Below are 18,389 nucleotides of genomic sequence, written 5' to 3'. Positions count from 1 at the left end.
TTCAGGGTACACGATTCACGGTCAACAACACCGCCACATGAAGCATCACGGCCACCAACGCAAGTCGGCTCAGAGACGGCAGACATGACTCAGACGTCTGAATCAACGCTGATTCAGCCACATGAAGTACACATATCAGATCCTGTAGTGGGGCAGGCAGAACAGGTCCTCACCCCAATAGGTAGGTGCCCTCCCTCCACCAACATATTTCAGGAGGAGCAATTGCTTGGGTTACAATGCAGGATCAGCATACCACTTCCAATCCTACTGTCTTATACATCAGACCAAAAATGAAAACATGTCAGATGTGTGCTCATTGAGACCTTCATTGACAGTCTTCATGATAAGTATGCCAGTTTTAACATTCATCTGTCTGAAGCAATTCAATTTAATTGCTATTTTCTTTCTTTATGTCGGTCTAATAACCATACTTTGAGAGTTCTGTGATGGCTAATAAATCATTTGCAGTGGTATATTTGTAATATTCATTTATGTTTTTTGTTGGGAATTGTGTTAATGAACATGCATCTGGATTTAATTATTGGATGAAAGAGAAGCAGCCAGGTTTGGATGTGGTATGGCTCTGAATTTTATGAAGCGATTTATGACAAATGTTTATATCTCTTTTGAAGATTTGTACTTACTTATATATTCAAATTATTAATAATGTAAATGTAAAGCTTTATAGCAAGTAATCATATATAACATTTCATTAACAGTTTAAATAACTGTGATGTTAAAGGATAATATATGTTTTGTAAATGCCCTTGTTGGCCAGTGATCCCAGCTCCTGCTGTTTGACTAACAGGAATGTTATTTCACTCTTGCCATGCATATTTACCCGCTTGTAAGGTGTGTTGCCTCTCAGCTTAACAGCCTAAATAACCCATCATGTGTTGTGAGAGCGCCATGTGGTACTACGGCAATAGCAGACACCTGTGTGTGTTACACGTGTGACTTCTTTGGTAACCACACACTTACACATTGTTCCATATATATGGATATGTACACACATCACACCATGTTCTGTTAAATCTGTTGTGTAAACACCTGTCACTACAATTCCTGCCTGAAGTAATCTCCCTTCTTACATCCCATATACATTATTCCCACATACAAGGCTGCACCAATAATATACATTAACAAATAATGCAGGACATTCAGGTAGGTCTGCGTCAATAATGCAGGACATTCAGGTGGACTAGTGTTTTGCCAATAATGTTGGGCAGAAAATAGGTTTACTTCATTAATGCAGGACATTCAGGTAAGTCTGGACCAGTAATGCAGGATGTACAATATGTCAGAAACAATAATGCAGGACATTTAGATAGGTCTAAACCAGTGATGCGGGATATTCAGGTAGGTCTGAACTGGCAATGTAGGATATTCAGGCAGGTCTGAATAAGTAATGCAGGATATTCAGATAGGTCTGATCCAGTAATGCAGGACATTCAGGTAGGTCTGAACCAGTAATGCATGCCATTCAGATTGGTCTGAACCAGCAATGCAGGACTTTCAGATAGGTCTGAACCAGTAATGCTGGACTTGCAGATACATCTGAACCAAAAATGTGAACAGTCATATATGCCTGCACTAACAAAACCGATCAACTGTCAGTAGTAGATTCTGTATTGTTTATAGAAAACTTGGGTACTTGTTCTCTGAGTGCTTTTGTTGATAATGTATATTTTCTCTCACACTGAATCCTTTAAGTCTGGAATTAGGAAAGTGACTTTTTTTTAGGCTCTGTGATTTTTTTCATTATTAGTAATCTCAAAAGAACAGTGCATACATATTTAAAGGCAGAATGTTACGCAGTAATTATGAACAGTCATTCACCAAACAGGTATTCTGAAGAAAGTAGTTACATCTTGAAAGCGTGTTTTGCACATTAAACAGACAGATTTTTTATGGCAATTTTCTTAGTTTTTTAATAGTAATTCTCTTGGTTTCATTTATCTGATTGTCTTGGCACTGTAACTTTGAGTTGACCTTGTATCCAGCAAGCTGTTAAACAGCACTATGCATGTTGTAATCTCTTTGACCTCAGGGTTTGTCCAGATTCACAATGTCAAGTTGTCTCCCTGTCTTGTCCATTACAGCACATTACATTGAGAGCTGCAGGCATTCTGTGGATAGCTTAACTCCTGGTTTGAATTCCAGTTTCAAATATTTGTATTCACAGTTAACTTAAATATCATTCCTCTTGCTAGACATTATTCCTCTTACCAAACACCTAAGTATGTGTCTCCTGTATAGTTAAAGAACCTGCTTGACAAGACTTTCCATATATAGTGGATTCATTTCAGTTGCCGTCATAAAGTATTGTAAAGGCATTGGGAGACTGGATAAACCCTATGGTCAGTTGTCTTATTCTTCAGTTGTGTTAGAAGGGAAGTCATTCCACTCAAGAAATGCTACTGTTAAACATATGCTAGATAAACACCTCTGTCATCATCAGTAGTCATCTATACAGATCAGCTTTACGTTAGAGTTCTAGCATAGCAGTAAGATTGTTTTGGTCTCTAGTCCGTATCCATCATGTTGTCTTTGTGCTATTCTAGGTTTTGTGAAAGTGTAACTGTAGTCTTCATAGACATGTTCATTCATCCAGTGTGTTAGGCCAGTCTGCATATTGACCTTAGCACTATTAGTGTCCTAGTAGGTTCCGTGGGATAGCCTTGTGGTTAAGGCGTTCCTTCGTTCGTAACGCCCAAGACCTGTTCGTAACGCCCAGTTCCCCACAAGGGTACAATGTGTGAAGCTCTTTTCTGGTGTTCCCCTTTGTGATATTGCTTGAATATTGCTAAAAATGGCATAAAACCAAATGTTGAGATAGTGTAGTTGCCATTGGTTTAAACGGATCCTGGGGCTTGTTTGACAAAGCGATTGGAGAGCTAAGACTGTCATAGGTCTATGTTAAAGAATGGGAGGTATGATCATGTTAGGTCTATGATCACTTTGTGGAACAGGCCCCAGGCTTCAATTGAACAGAGCAGAGTATTTTGAGTGCAATGACTGTTGGGTTTATAAAGAAAAGAATCTGATACTTTATGATATGGGATCTTTTGGGGGGCACCATTGTTCTCTCAGTAATGTTTTCTAAATTTCAGGGATTACAAATATTGTTTTAGACTTATTTTTTTTATTTGAAAAGTTGTCAGTATACTCAGAACTATTAGTCAGGTTTCCTTGTACAATTTCATATAAACTTTCACTTTCTCTAAAATAAACTGGTGGTGGATAACCTTGACCACTGAGAAAAGCAATGGCAGCATTGGAGAGTCTCTGAACTTGTTTTAGTGTAACAGTATTAACATGTGGTGTTGCTTTGCTTTCCTTGTACGGATCACATCATATAAGCCATTGATGCTGTTGCTGCTTAAGTCAACATGTAGTTTGTGAAGCTGTTAGTATTATCGTGGCCATAGATTGTCATGATTGTAGAAACTGAAAGTGCAGGCCAATATTCAAGGATAATAGATGTGTTTGTATTTTCAATGTTATCACCATGGAAACATACACATTTTGTTTGCTATTGCCAACAAATGCCTTCTGCCTGCCACACTAATACACTGACCAAATGTTGCCCTTTACGTCACCTTTGACCTTGATGATTTGCATGCTCTCCATTTATGTGCTACCTACTCCATACCAAACAGAAAAACTTCGAAGAAATGACGAATCTTTGGAGGCTTCAATGGAAGAACGGGAAAAAATATTGGCAGAAATTCAGGGCTTGCCTATTGATGAGACTCGGGGCACTGCCGAGGTTAGTTGTCGTGGTGATGAAACTTTTGGTTCACAATTTTGAAATTTTTCCTGAGTTTGAAATGCATTCAATGGAAGGGAAGGAGTTATGGTTTCATTTTATCATTGGTGTTTGGAGTATCTATTTTCAATTTCATATCTTTTCCCGTAGTTAATTCCTCAACATGAATTTCTATATTTTGATCCAGTAATATGTATTTAAAAGTTATTTTTCAAGCTAAAAAAAAAGTGGAATTCTATTTATAGCTATCAAAGAATATGATAACAAATTCTCCTGTGAAGATGATGATTTGAAGTTGGAAGCACAATTGTTGGTATGACTAGACCACAAATGTTTGTGCTTATCAGGTTGACACTGTGATGGACGGTAACCATGACGACAACGAGAGCAGCAGCCTTTTTCTGATAAAAGCAGCACAGGAAATAAATTCTCAACTGATGCAACTTGTGATAAACTCAAACAGTAACCAGGCCCAAATGGCATCCCCATCATCCTCTCCACAAACACCTCATTGTATGTTGGTCTAACATTCTCCATGATTGTCTTGTTGGGTATAAGTTGGTATGTCCCCTTCTAAGCTGCAAAGAAGTATTGCTGCATTGAAATTTGTATGTGTAATATACATTGATGATTGAAGAAAGAGAATTTGGTTTCCAGAAAAAATTTTTATTGCACATTCAGTAATTCATCCATTATTATCAAAGTTATGGACTTTGTTTGTTCTTTAGTAGCATAGAATTGTTTTCCTCTTTAGTTTCTTGAGCAGCTGAACAAAAGCATATCTATGAAGTAAACATTTTTCTAGTTACATTTTAATAGATATTTGTTTCAGTTTAAAATTTTTACTTAAGTTAACACTGATAATGTAACAGATTTTAGATAAAACAAATGCATTTTGGTATGTTGTTTTGATTATATGCCTATAACAAACATACTGGTAATATTTTTTCAATATCCAAGATCTGTTGGAATATCTGGATCAGCTAGGTGTAGAGTCCAGGTGTTTGGATGCATTAGAGATCTCTTTTTAGGTGGTTGTATTCAGTGCCTCAAATTTCCCTTTCTCCCTCCTGGTTTTTGTTTTCCCTTAGAAGATATAAGTTTGGTCGACTTGACTACAGTGGGCCGAGGGATACATAAACTCTGTAAAAATATGTAACTGAATGATATTTAGCTTACCACCTCTTATGACCATTCATGTCCATCCTAAGGTGATAATTTAACAAGGGTGACTTATCAGAACCATCAGATACTTGTATCAAAGGGAGACAACTTTGCACAACCTTTGTTCACTTGCTTCCCATGCTTCGAACATTACCCAACCAATCCATCCAGATTTTGGAACTGCTTTTGTTCAGCTGAAGTACCAAACACAGCAGTGTTAGGTCACCCAGTTGTGTCATCATCAACTAGTGGTAACTGCAAGGGGACATACTTCTTATGCTGTACAGTTTCAATGTGTTTCACATTTAATGTTAAATAAGCCATGTGTTTCTTCTGGGGACAGGCTAGATGAGCTAGAACCTACATTACAGTGTTACAGTTGTGTCTTGTCCAGTTCATTGACACTCATATGAATAGTGGGATGTAAGGCTGCATTTACTGATGAACACAGTTTTCTTTTTAGACAAGTTTGATTCATAGTTCCACTTACTTGAGTTCCTGGGTTTGGTGTTTCATTTCTGTGTGCTTTTCTCACCATCATTTCCATACTTTTTTCATTTTGATATTCATATTTCTTCTCATGGTAAAATAAATTCACTATATTTCTTCTGTTTGCATCCTTTGCAGAAGCAGTATGTTACACAAGCTTAATTCAGCCCACAAATTCACTGACACTAGCTTCTTATGTTTAATGTAATGAGCAATGTAAAAACTGTGTTGTTTTTTTTTTTTACAAAACTTGACTACAGCTACTTTATACATCATCCTTAGTATCATTGTTAACATAATGCATGTGTAATCATCAGTCATCATAATACAGGTTGAGGCCATATAGCTTGGTCAACTCACATGAGAAACTTTATCCAAGCTTTAAGAGCCCACTGGTTGAGGGAGCAGATGCATGTGCTTCAGTGTATTTTATAATCAAACATATTCATTAACTATTTCCTTTTTTAATTTTCCAGCGAAATCTTCTGAAATATAATCAGATAAATCTTGAATAGAAAAACATTTTCTGCTGCATAACTCACTTAGTTTTGAAAGATAAAAATATTTTCAGAAATGAAGTTCAAATGTGAAAGTCAGACATAAGACATAAGACATGAGTTGTAAGTTGACCTAGCAGACAGCTCCCTCACAGAAAGGGCTGGGTTAAGCTGCATCTTGTATCCATGCATAATTCATGGACTTAACCAGTTTTTGGACATGTAACTGTAACCAAGGTAATGTAGGTTCCGAATTGTGTCCTTCCCTTTAAGCAAATATCATTATGTTCAATGTCATGTAAAACTGTTCATGTTTCAATTTCAATCAACAGATTGAAGATGTGCAAGTTTGAAATCCTTAACATGTGACTTGTTGAACTTCCATGTTTGGTGCTGTTGATCAGCAATGGTCGTCCTATTAACAATATGACCTGCATGTTTCACTGACATGCTTTGCTCATCAAGGGGAGTGTTCACGATGACAGATGTAACGTTGAATGACCACAAGTGCATGCCAGATCCTTGTTAATGTCAAAATGCGCTGGTTGCCAAGGTTGAAGTAATAATGGGATATTCATGCCCATATTCTCTTTATATATCGTGGAAGTAAAAAGTAATTCAGCAAGATATATCTTATTTATGCAGACAATATATTAAATGGATTGTTGTCTTGAAACAAAACAAAACAATTTTTTTTTCATTCTTCTTGAAAGTCCTTTTGCAGATCTTGTAAAAATGTGGGCGTGAATGATATATCAGTCCAGGAAAAAATACATGAAAATGGCTTCTGCTGTACTCAACAGTGTACAAAAGTTATGGCATTTGTGTTCACAACAGCATGCTGTCTTCTTGGATACAATTCAGTTGAACAAAAAATATTCCTTTCAGCCGTTTGCAATCTGTTGGTTAAGATTGATTGGTTGATTGTTTCAGTTAGCTTAGGGCATTTTAGTAAATGAAACTGCTTGTTATTTTGACCATGTGGCTGTAGACATAGACTAACGTTAAAGGGGGACAACTTCCATGTTGAAATTGTCTTGGTAACTACCTGATGTGATAAGGTTGTTGGTTTAGGCATGCAGCCTACTTTTACACCGGTGTCCCCCTTTAAGACTGCTGAAACATGGACTGTGCCTGTGAAGGCTGTGTCATGAGTTGTGTACTGACATATACTGTGTGTTTGAATACAGCAGGGGCAGCACGAGCAGAACAGCCGAAGGTTACAATTCCGATTCCTATGGAGCAACTAAGGGATATGGCAATAAGGATGAATCAGATTCTCACCAAGTTACTAGTATGTATGAAGTTGATTATTCTGAAGGAGACGTTGTTTTCTTACCACAAGAAAACTATTGTTTGACAAAAGTGTACCCTGTAGATAAGTCTACCCCTTTCTACACATGGTTTCTTTGGTCGTCCAAGTTCTGCTTATCTACGTTCAAGTTTTGTGTATCCTCAGTGCCTCATACTTAGTGTCAGATGTTATTTAGCTGTGAATTTGGTGGTCACACTGTCTAACATGGAAACCAACGACCAGACTGTGTTTAAATAGCTGTAATAATGCTGACCAATGTGTTTGCTGTCCTGTGCAAAAATTACCAGAAACATAAAGTAAATTTATGCAGAGGTAACCATAGATAGCTTAACTAAAGTTAATGGATCAAAGCACTGTAAGATTATTGTGTGATCAGATGAGCGCTTTTCACAGCAGAAAGTGGTGGTGGGGGTTTTAAATGTAGTGAGCTACATCAATATTTGTACAGCTTCATACCACTGAATTTTGTTTCAGTCATTTCAGTTAAAGCTATTTAGATGTCATATTTGTTTGGGATAGGTACAAGAGATCGAATCTCTTGAATTGTAATTTAGTTTGATAGTTCTTGTGTGTTATTGGCTTAAAACAGTGAGAAACACTTAGAACTTGAGGTTTATTGTTTGATTGTTTCAGTCTGCTGTGAATAATCAGGAAGAGGAGAAGGAGGGTTTACGAGATGAATTGCGCCAGGCCCAGGAGAAACTCAACTCCCTGAGGCAAATCCAGATGGCGGTCATGGGAGGCAGCTTGCCCCATTCCCGTCCATCCAGCATCGTGTCTGCCGGCTCCTCCGCCACTGAGGAGGAGGGAGCGGCACAAGTACTCTCTGTTAATGGTAAGAAGATGCTTTGGCCTGTTGGAATACAGTCGAACTCCTTATACTCGGACCCCACATGTCTGGAAACCCCGCCTTTAAAACGATTTTTATGTGAAACGAAACTTACATTCATTAACTGTACTTGCTCAACCGGACCCCGTGCTTTCGGACCCGGACGACAAATTTTCAAACCACTCCCATAGATTTCCATTGAAAAATTATCTAGTTATACGGACAGAGAGATCTGTGCAACGTGCATGTGTATATGTCATGTCAGTACTGTTTGTGATTTCATTCTTGTGACGATGTGATTTCATTCTTAATCTATCGGAAGGCATTTGGTGTGACTTGATTAATTAGCCATCAAAACACTAGTGATGCGTGTCACTCGGGTTGTTCATTAGGATTTGGCGTGTGTGAGAACATCTCATCAGTATCAAAAACACATGTTAAGTAGGATTAAGGTAAACTACACTGTAATTGTACTGTATATAACACTTATGAATTGATGACCCCTGCTATCTGTTGACAGATGCAAGTTAAGAAAAGCCTGTTACATGATCTAAGTCAGGTGATACCATCCGGGAGTTTGCTTTCCGCAGACAGGATAAGTTCAACGCGATGTCATATGTTTTAGGGCATTTAAAATTAAAAAAATGAATATGCAATTGGGAAAATAGAAACTTTTTGTCATCAGTTTATGTTTTTCATCTAACTTACCATCTGAAGCTCCACATGCTACACAATTACGTCTGAGACAACCTGACAAACGGTAACCTGAGTTCCGCCTTCCATGTATTATCGATACACTTATATGTTATGTTGATTCACTGTTATTACTATTGACTGTTCCTTTATTGATATAAGTACATGAATTATTTTTGCTTTCACTTAATTTTCACGTTTTGCTTGTTTGATCGCTATCCGGACGATTTTCGAGTGAAACCAAAATGTCTGGATAAACGGGGTTCGACTGTACACATATTCTATATTTATATGTGTACTTACAAATACTGTCATTTACATCAATTATTATTGACAATGTTATCCCTACATCTCTTACCTTGAACCACAATGTGTTCTTCCATGAAATGACCCGTGAAGGTTCCGGGGTAGAATAGGCCTTCAGCAACCCATGCTTGCCATAAAAGGCAACTATGCTTGTAGTAGGAGGTGACTAACGGGATCGGGTGGTCAGGCTTGCTGACTTGTTTGGCATGTCATCGGTTCCCAATTGCTCAGATCAATGCTCATGTTGTTGATTACTGGATTGTCTGGTCCAGACCCGATTATTTACAGACAGCCGCCATATAGCTGGAATATTGCTGAGTGCGGCTTAAAACTAAACTCACTCACCCACTCACTGACTCTACCATGAAATTATCTGTAAAGTCATGATTTCTACTTTTCAGCAGAATTCTGGGCAATCTGTGTTTGTAGTGTTCCTTCTTTTTCTGTTTACTTTAGTTACTCTCATGGACTCATGCATGTGTTTTCAGATGTTGCAAACAGCCTGCGAGAACAAGCCCAAGAGATGATGAGTGCTGTGGGTCTGACATGTCAATATGATGAGCTGGAGAAGAAGACACCTGCTGCCAAGAAGACCCCCTTGTCCTCCTCCTCCTCCTTGAATGGTGAGAAGGTCACAAGCAGCACACCTGTGTTGGCAAACACAGCCATGGACAGTGACAGTGATGATCATGACTATGTGGAGATTCCTGAAGACTTGCCGCCACTCAATGAAGAGAGGCTGGCCAGCTCCAACAATAACTCGGAAGGAGATACTCTTAAAACTGTCAGTGCAGAAAACTCTAAGAATGAAGTTGTCTCTGCAACAGGACAATTTGCTGATAAGGCAGAGATAGAGTCGGTGATATCCCAGGAAATGATGAGTTCCACTCAAACTACCGACCTTGACGAAGGTGCTAATGACTCTGATTCTGAATCCACACCCACGTCTATCCCCAACCTTGGGGACTTGGGTGAGACGGACACAGACTCAGTTCAGAAATTTGATGGTGTTGTGTTACCTGGAGGAATATCTGCTGAAGAGCTGATGGCTGGGAGTCAGACCAAGCCATCAACTGATGATGAGAAAAGTGATATGACCTCATCTTCAAAAGAGTCAGCAGTAGATCCAATTGAAATCTAGTACACTAAAGCATTACAGTTTCTACACACATTCACTGAGGTTCGCCTTACTCAACACTTCAGCTTCCAAGATTGGGAATAGCCTTGTGTGGTTCATCTTTCTGAAGGCAGCGAGGGCAGAGTAGATTGATCTATTTATTGACCTAAGTAATCAAGATTTCAGATAATGGATGGTATGTCCTAGAATCATGTGACAAATGAAAGAAACACACTGGTAGTTTTTAATCAAGTCCTACACATACCAAGTATATATGTATACCTTGATCAAAAGACATTATTTTTTTTTGTGCCAAATTGTGATATTCATGTAAGATATTCACTGGAATAATGTAAATTATACATTTTAGATATCAAGCTTTTTGTGCAAGTTTTAGTATTCTGTGCTTAGTTTTGAATGCAAGAGTGTTTTCATACAATTGTCACTTGTGTGTATATGGTCATTATAGTAGTGTAACTAGACCTTGTGACCCGTTCTGTTAGGGAGGTAACTCTTACCAGTTTATAAGTGAGTAGTCCCCCCTGATTGTTTGAACATTGAACTCAATGCTCTGCCTTAGCTGCCCTGATGGACCCTTCTCCATGTTGAAACACATCATGTTTTCTGATGGAGAGAAAGCTGTAGATTTGGAGCCATGCTTGATCAAATTGTGAACTTTTTTTAAAAGGGAAAGTGCTCTCTATGTGTTATGTAGCATTGTACAAAAGTGTTAATATGTAAATATGTGTATCAATGAGCCTGTCCAACAAGGGAAATGATTTGTATAGCTGGACAACCTGTTCAATATGTGTATTGTTTATAGACTAACATTATTATTATAATTATTATTATTATAGTTATTATTATGATTATTATTATTATCGGTGAAGCTGACAGCTCCTCCATATACCACCATACCAAGCAGGCCTCCGTGATCTGCTATGTTTGCATTAAGAATTGGAGATTTTATATGAATTTACCAATATCAAAATACAACCTATGCTTACAGAGTGCGACTTGTTACAGAAACAAGGGTGCCTCTCTCCTAACAGCAGACACTGATGCTCCGTGAACACATTTGATGATAAAGTTACTGATTTGATTTCTGTTTAGTGCAGTGAAATTTGCATACTGTCTTTATTTTTATAACCCAAGGAGACGCTGGAAGGATCCTGTTTCGTGTGGAATTGATTGAAGTGGTAATGCAAATGTATGGACAGGAGCACCAGTGTCTGGTGATGCCTACTTATGCAATGTGACCATGTACGTGTATTTATACAACTCTCATATTCATCACTCTGTACCCATCTATTCTCGCAGCCTACTAAACCATCACTTACATATAGCCTCAGGAACCTAACTTGTTTCCCACACAGGACATGTCATCATGTTGATTGGTCAACTCCTGGATGAAACAGCCAGTTTGAGTCAGGAGTCAATACAGACCTAACATTAGCCTTTTGCTCCTCGGTTGTCATTATAGATTCTGCTCCAGTGCATTGTCATTATAGATTCTGCTCCAGTGCATTGTCATTATAGATTCTGCTCCAGTGCAATGTGGGTCGTTATGTAGGGAGTAAGTGTAGGCATAGCTGATTAAACACAAATAACTTCAGAGACGTTATACTTAAAGATGGTGTGTTTGTATTTGTGTTAAGATGATACTTACTGATACGTCAATCACATATTGATTTGTACTTCCTTTTCATTTTTTTTTTCTTATTTTCTTTTATTAACATGAGACTGATGTTTAGTTCACACAAAAAATCATTTCTACAAATGCCTATCATCTTAACAAGTGATACTCATACCCTCAGCAATTGTGGATGTTCCACTTATCATGTTGGACAGTATAAACAGATCAGGTATATGTTGTAAATCAGACAGGATTGTTTCAATGTGTAATATCAATTCAGAAACTCAAAACAATCTGAGGACAGTTTTCCTTCAAAACCTCAAAACATGACAGCCACTTTAGCGATTGTGAAGCATATTTAACTCTAACTCTCTAAAAGACTAATGGTTACTCCTGTTTGAGTCTTGTATAGACTTGTGTAGAAGTTATGTTTACTGTGCATAAATGCCTTGATACTTTCCTGACTGATGTTGAGTTTCTTGGAAGAAATGTTGTTGGACATTTTTCTGTGTACAAGGGTTATTTATATCTGGGACGGTAAAGGAAGGTGTGTAGCAGTCAGTGTGAAAGATGGATGCTGTGTTGATCATGATGGACCCACCTTTTAAGTTGTTTTTTGGTGCACATGTACCACTGTCGACGCTTTGTAGAACTTTTAGGACTCCATTGTAATTTGTCCTGTTATGTCTTTGCAGATACATTTAGACTTAAATAACTAATAAATCCCAATTAAATTTGTTGTCATAAATCTGTGATGTTTGAAATTATTTGTTTTATATGGAAGACAGATTTTATGACAAGAACAAAGGAATGCTTCAAGAACTCGATTAAAAAGATGCCCCTTTCAGCAAATTTGAGTCAAAAGTAGTGAGTTTTTCTTCACTGAATTTCCATTTGTTATAATGTTGTCTTTCCTGGATAGGAATATGTTTGTGTACTTGACGATATCAGGTCCTGGTGTGAAGATCAACATGATTCCAGGTTAGATTTTGAGATGAGTATGTCATGATCCTCTGTCCATGAGCAGCGTAGCTTCTGTGATTGAGAGGACTGCTCCAGACTGCAGGACGTGCATGATGTACTCTTCACGTGACTCCATGCACTGTCCATATACACTTTCCTTTCTGATCACTTCATCCCAGGCAAGGCTGCAGAGCAGATACAAAGTCACAAGTGGAATAAACTGCATATTTCAAATATAGTGAGTGTGTTATGTCATGTTTGGAATGAGGATCTCACAGGAGGAACTAGTATGATTTCATTGTGGACATCATTATTTGAACCATGGTCACAACATACATACATGGTGGGTGTATGGCTGTCTGTATAAGTGGTATTGTTTTTGCTGTACTCAGAAATAGTTTTAAAAACTATTGAAAGTGTTAAAAAGTCATCACTGTTGTAATATTAGGTAAAACAAGGTACAGTGTAATTAGTTCAACTTGATATCTCCAGAGTTATATCTTATACATAGTGGATGTTACTAAAACGCTATCTTGACATTGAATTAGAGAAAACAGCCTTCGTGCCAGGATCCACTACAAAATCAAGAATGGGCATAATGTTTTATGAATTTCCAGATATAAGAGGGCACGATTGCTTAACATCAAGTGAAGTGCAACATGAATTTTGCCTCAATACTTATTTGTGTATATGAGAAGATTTGACACACTGTAATGGACCTGCATCAAGGAAGGTTAGGATGGATAACCTGTTGTAACACCTATTGTGCTCAGTTTGCCTGTGCTGGGTGAGTGTTCTTCATGTTCATAACAGAGCTACATGTACTTCAAAGCACCATATGCTCGAAATCTCCCAGCTCAATACAGTATGAGATGTAAAGATATCAAGGACAGAGAAAGTACTAGTAGCTAGTTCCATGCTGCATAAGAGGAAAATCCATTACATTAATCTCTTGTTCTGAGGAATGAAGAGGTGCTCTCTTGTGACTAAGTAATGTGAATAACGAATTCCTTGCTTTTGATTTATTTTGGTGCTATGACATTTTCTGTTTTTATATGATATAATGCAATGAATATATGTTTTTACATAAAACTCTTTTGGACTTATACTTAAAATGTTAATGAATGCAGACTTACTCTCATCACAATATGGCTGGAATAGTGGTGATGGGACTTAAAGCCCAGCCCAACTCAACTCTCAGGTAGTATGTATGTAGCACAAAATGATACTTATAATCAAACCTAGAGCGTTAATTACAGAAATATTGATTGATGGTTGTATTGAAAATTGCAAGCAGTTGCAACAGTCATTCTTGAGAGGTGTAAATCTGGACATGCCTGCAATGTACATATTCTCCTGTCTATCACAAATTCACAGTTCTTACAGAATTTCAACACCAGAATTTAGGGCTGGGCAAAATTTATGAAAATTATAAAAGTAAACCTAATAAAACAAATAACTAAAACACCCCCAACGTCTGATCACTGTTTAGTATGAAATTCAAAAACAGCATGATGCAAAACCATATGTAGGCCGACATCAAGATCAGTAGACCTCAGTAAGTCATCCAAACACCACGAACACCAGTGAAACCATGTTAGGAAAGTATGTTACAAACACCCACACTTAATATGTTACATAGCAGAATCAGTCTTCACTTAATCAAGCTTTAACTCATCCTCGATATCCGATAGATCTCCACTATACCCTGGATGCATCTGCGGCCCAGCCCGAAGAATTTATTACCTACCTTGGATGGCTTTTTACCCAACCATGTGTCTACGCTGGGAAGTTGAGGGAACCAATCACAACTCGCTTCCGCTTTTTAAAATTATCTTAGTAAACTTGGCAGTACAAGTGATGCAGAGGTTAGAGGTTTTGTATTTTTTTTAAATTTCGGACCTGTCAGTTTGTCTGCATGATTTCCGCAAAATACGAGTCGCACTCTAAACAAACCTCCGCAGCTCCAGCTGCTATCTTTATTGACACTGGCAATCTTCGTTGTAACGGCGCCTTAGCTGATTGGCTACGATGAGAATGCGGAGCCAGCAGAGGGAGGCGATAAGGCCGAGCTGTAGATGCATCCAGGGTACAGTGGAGAGTTATCGGAACGTATTCCCAGGAGATGTTGAGGATGGTTTTAATTTGAAATTCAGGCCTTTAAAGTCTTTTCCAGGATTTTAAGGCTAACTGCCCAAATTCCAGACTCTTCGAGATCGTAAGAACCCTGAAACTGATAAGCACATATGTTGAGCAAGTTCCTATATACACAATCAAAACATTCTGTAACATGGGCTGTGAATTAAGAAGTGTCCCCGTGAACATTGAAAAAGACAATCATATTAGACAAAGACAATGCTTGATTCCCATGTTTTACAGACTCCGGGGCAGCCGGAAAAATGACCATTTCTTTATGTTTTGTTTAAATCAGCGTGAGATTTGAGTAATGCTATTTATCAGCAATCCACGAAGAAACGCCATTAATAGGTACCTAACACACTGGGTGAGCAGTCGATGTGTTAGTCATTATATTAAGGGACACAAAAATTTAAATTCTTTTGACATACTTTTCACAACGATGGCTGACCACAACAGTGTCAAATGAGTTACATAATGGTGTTGACTAATATCCTACTCGCTTTGATAAGTAACACCGAAATGTGTTTAGAAAATTCTTCATAATAATGAATTGAATTCATGGAGGATTAAGGTTCAGTATTCACAAAATACGTCTGAATTTTTTTAGCCCTAAAATCAGAAATGTGTGGCATTCAAAACAGCTGTTCATATCCCACTAGAGTATTATTGCCTTTCCATCTGTTGCGGCAGCATGTATATGACACAAACGAGCATGTATAACACAAACCTATCAAATTATGTTCTATTTCTATGGCCAGCAATTACATATTTCATAAACCTTGGTGTCACTTTTCGTCTATCAATACGAACAATATGCAGTGGTTTTACATTAGTCCCACCCCAGTTAGATCTATAGAACACCAGTAGCTAGTGTTTGAAGGTATGGCAAGTCCATAGCTATTGTTGACAAAGAGCAGTTGAAACATTACTGTGGTTGTTTTTCATTTACATGCAGGTGGTATATCGATCTATGTCCCGAAATTGTCGGGGTTTTTTCCCCCGATTGTCGGGACAACATCAGTGCCGTGCACGATTGGTGGGCAGGTGTCAGCAGCAGCTAACAAAGCGACACCTCGAAGCGGATGACACTAAATATGACCTGGGATTGTCTACAACATCTGTATATAGTTTACCTGATAAGATCAAATGTTTTTATTAGCAAAATTGTCAACACAACTATTTAAAACAAAATACGTTCTTTTTGTCAGTCAGATCAATCGTAAACACTCAGAAAATTTCATGTCAGAAGCGGATTGAGTTCACACAAAAGTCACAATGTACACTTTTAAATCGTATTTTGAGCGACTCCTTGGTCTACTGCGCCTGATCTGCAAAATGTACGCATGCTAAAAGTTTTATCGTTTCTCATTTATAATACATTTAGACACCTTTAGTTAAAGTTTTGTTTCCTCCAGAATGGCCAGATAATAAATCTAAATTATGAAATTTTGATTTTTTCCCGGAAATTTAACGATTAAAACAAGCATACTTTTCCAATACTGAAACAGTATCAGTTTTGCTTCCAAATGTGTCCCGGACACCTCGAAGCGGATGACACTAAAGAAATTATTATCTTGATTAAAACACATCGGTTAAAAATACCATAGGTTAAAAATACCATGCATTTGGTAGTTTACACGCCTACCATTGCAGGGTATGTCCTTGTTTTTTTAAATGGAAATGATAAAACAATCAAAAGTAATTTACTTAGTTTAGTTTGTTCCAATCAACATTCTCATTCATTATCTATTTCTCCAGTAACACCGAAGTGTCAATTCATTGATTGCAATGCTGTGGATTCCAAGATGCTTCGGCGAAAGATCAAAGGCGCCGACAATACTTTATCAGACGATAATGTGCACTTTTTGTATTACGTCACAATGTGTTGACGTCTCTGCGCTATTCCAGTCTGCCCCTCGTAATCGATTTTTTTTGCATTACGTCAAAATGTAACCGACGTCACGATGGATGTCAGTTGCCATCGCTTCGTACAGCCTTCCACAGTAAACTGCTTCGTCGCAACCCGTTTCTTGGTTTGCAGCTGCACCACACAGCCAACATCAATGTGGAAACATTACGTTTATATTTTCCGACGGATAAAATGTCTCATAGTTTGACTCAAAATCTTACAGAGACACGGTAATGTTGGCAATGTTTACACTACCATAATGCAATCGTGGAATGTCGCTTAACTTGTCAGCTTCCTCTGAATGTACTGATCTAAACTTTCGTTGGTAGTAGAAATGAGGCGGTCATATTGCCTGGTATGGTTTAAGAGAATCACGGATGTAATTAAAATGATGTAGAGAAGATATTTAACCCGAACATAAACCATCACCAAAATGTTCATCATTTGTTTTTCTAGTAACGTTTGTCTTATCGTAGGGGGCTGACACGTCAAAAGAACAGCGCGTCAGTTAGTCCTGTGCGAGGATTCTTAATTTAGGTCACAGACACCGTCGTTTGTTTTCTGCCATAGATTAATCGAAATTAGGCTTAGAAGTTACTGAATACGGCATCTTAGAAATACAGTTCGATCTACTACCATGTATAGTGTAATAAAGCACACTTTCGCCCTGAACTATTATAGTTAAAGCACGAGGACGCCTTCCACAGTAAACTGCTTCGTCGCATCCCGCTTGCGTTATGATAAATAATGCCAGTGGACAAAGAGTAACTTTTCAAACATCCTTTGTCTGCGTGGTTGCTTTTGAAATACTGTATTCATATTTTCAGCACATTTTACAACTTGATCAGAAATAATTAAATTAATAATTTAACTCATGGACTTTTAGGTAGATCAGTGTGTTGATAAAATTTTAAGTTATGAATACTGAAATGAGTCACTGAAACATTTCTTAATTATTTTTTACCCTGGATATTTGTTTGTTACAGTATACTAGTATTAGATGCATTTTAGTTATTGTGAACTGACAAAAAGATGGAATTCTCTACCTTAAAGTAGTACAGGATCATCAGTCAAAGAAAAGTTTTAGTTAATGAAATGGAACTATGTATGCACCCCTGCGTGTGCGTGTGCGTATACGTGTGCATGCTCGCGCGTGTGTGTGTGTGTGTGTGAGAGAGAGAGAGAATTTAACCTATATCGTTTTTTCAGTTTATATCTTATATAGTATGCGAATATCTTTGATGCGAACCACTAAACATTCGCATCAAAGAACACAAGGCATCAACAAAAAAGCAGACAAAAAATTAGCCATTTTGGAACACATCACCAAATTTCCTGACCACAAAATCAACTAGGACACTATCAAAACACTCTCCAGCAACAAACATGATGAGTACAAGCAGAGAAAATTGGCAGAAGTTATTCACATCCGCAGACACAACCCTTCCATAAACAGTGATCAGGGTATATTTCTACCTAACCAATTCGACACTTTAATCAAGAAATATTAATCTCTGGCTTCCGTCACTAATCCTCTATTAATTGGTCCCCTCGACGCTG

The 18,389-nt window shown here is 37.8% G+C and overlaps 1 protein-coding gene across 21 annotated transcripts in view; it reads left to right on the top strand.

Annotated features, from left to right (window-relative positions):
- The window catches only part of LOC137286941 (rho guanine nucleotide exchange factor 11-like), a 117,474-nt gene extending 107,077 nt beyond the window's left edge, over positions 1-10,397 (top strand). For 20 of the 21 annotated variants that reach the window (XM_067819111.1, XM_067819092.1, XM_067819153.1 and 17 more), the window contains 6 exons: positions 6-181; positions 3,663-3,772; positions 4,120-4,285; positions 7,113-7,216; positions 7,871-8,072; positions 9,554-10,397. In XM_067819111.1, the coding sequence (XP_067675212.1) occupies positions 6-181; positions 3,663-3,772; positions 4,120-4,285; positions 7,113-7,216; positions 7,871-8,072; positions 9,554-10,206 (1,411 nt within the window). In that variant the 3' untranslated portion in view covers positions 10,207-10,397. The remainder of the gene's footprint in view (positions 1-5; positions 182-3,662; positions 3,773-4,119; positions 4,286-7,112; positions 7,217-7,870; positions 8,073-9,553) is intronic. The other variant, XM_067819137.1, reaches the window with a different exon arrangement.
- The last annotated feature ends 7,992 nt before the right edge of the window (positions 10,398-18,389 follow it).

The sequence above is a fragment of the Haliotis asinina genome, chromosome 1, assembly GCF_037392515.1.
Source record: "Haliotis asinina isolate JCU_RB_2024 chromosome 1, JCU_Hal_asi_v2, whole genome shotgun sequence".
Classification (NCBI taxonomy): domain Eukaryota; kingdom Metazoa; phylum Mollusca; class Gastropoda; order Lepetellida; family Haliotidae; genus Haliotis; species Haliotis asinina.
The sequence above is the reverse complement of the archived record's forward strand: the minus strand, read 5'-3'. Positions and strand labels throughout refer to the sequence as shown.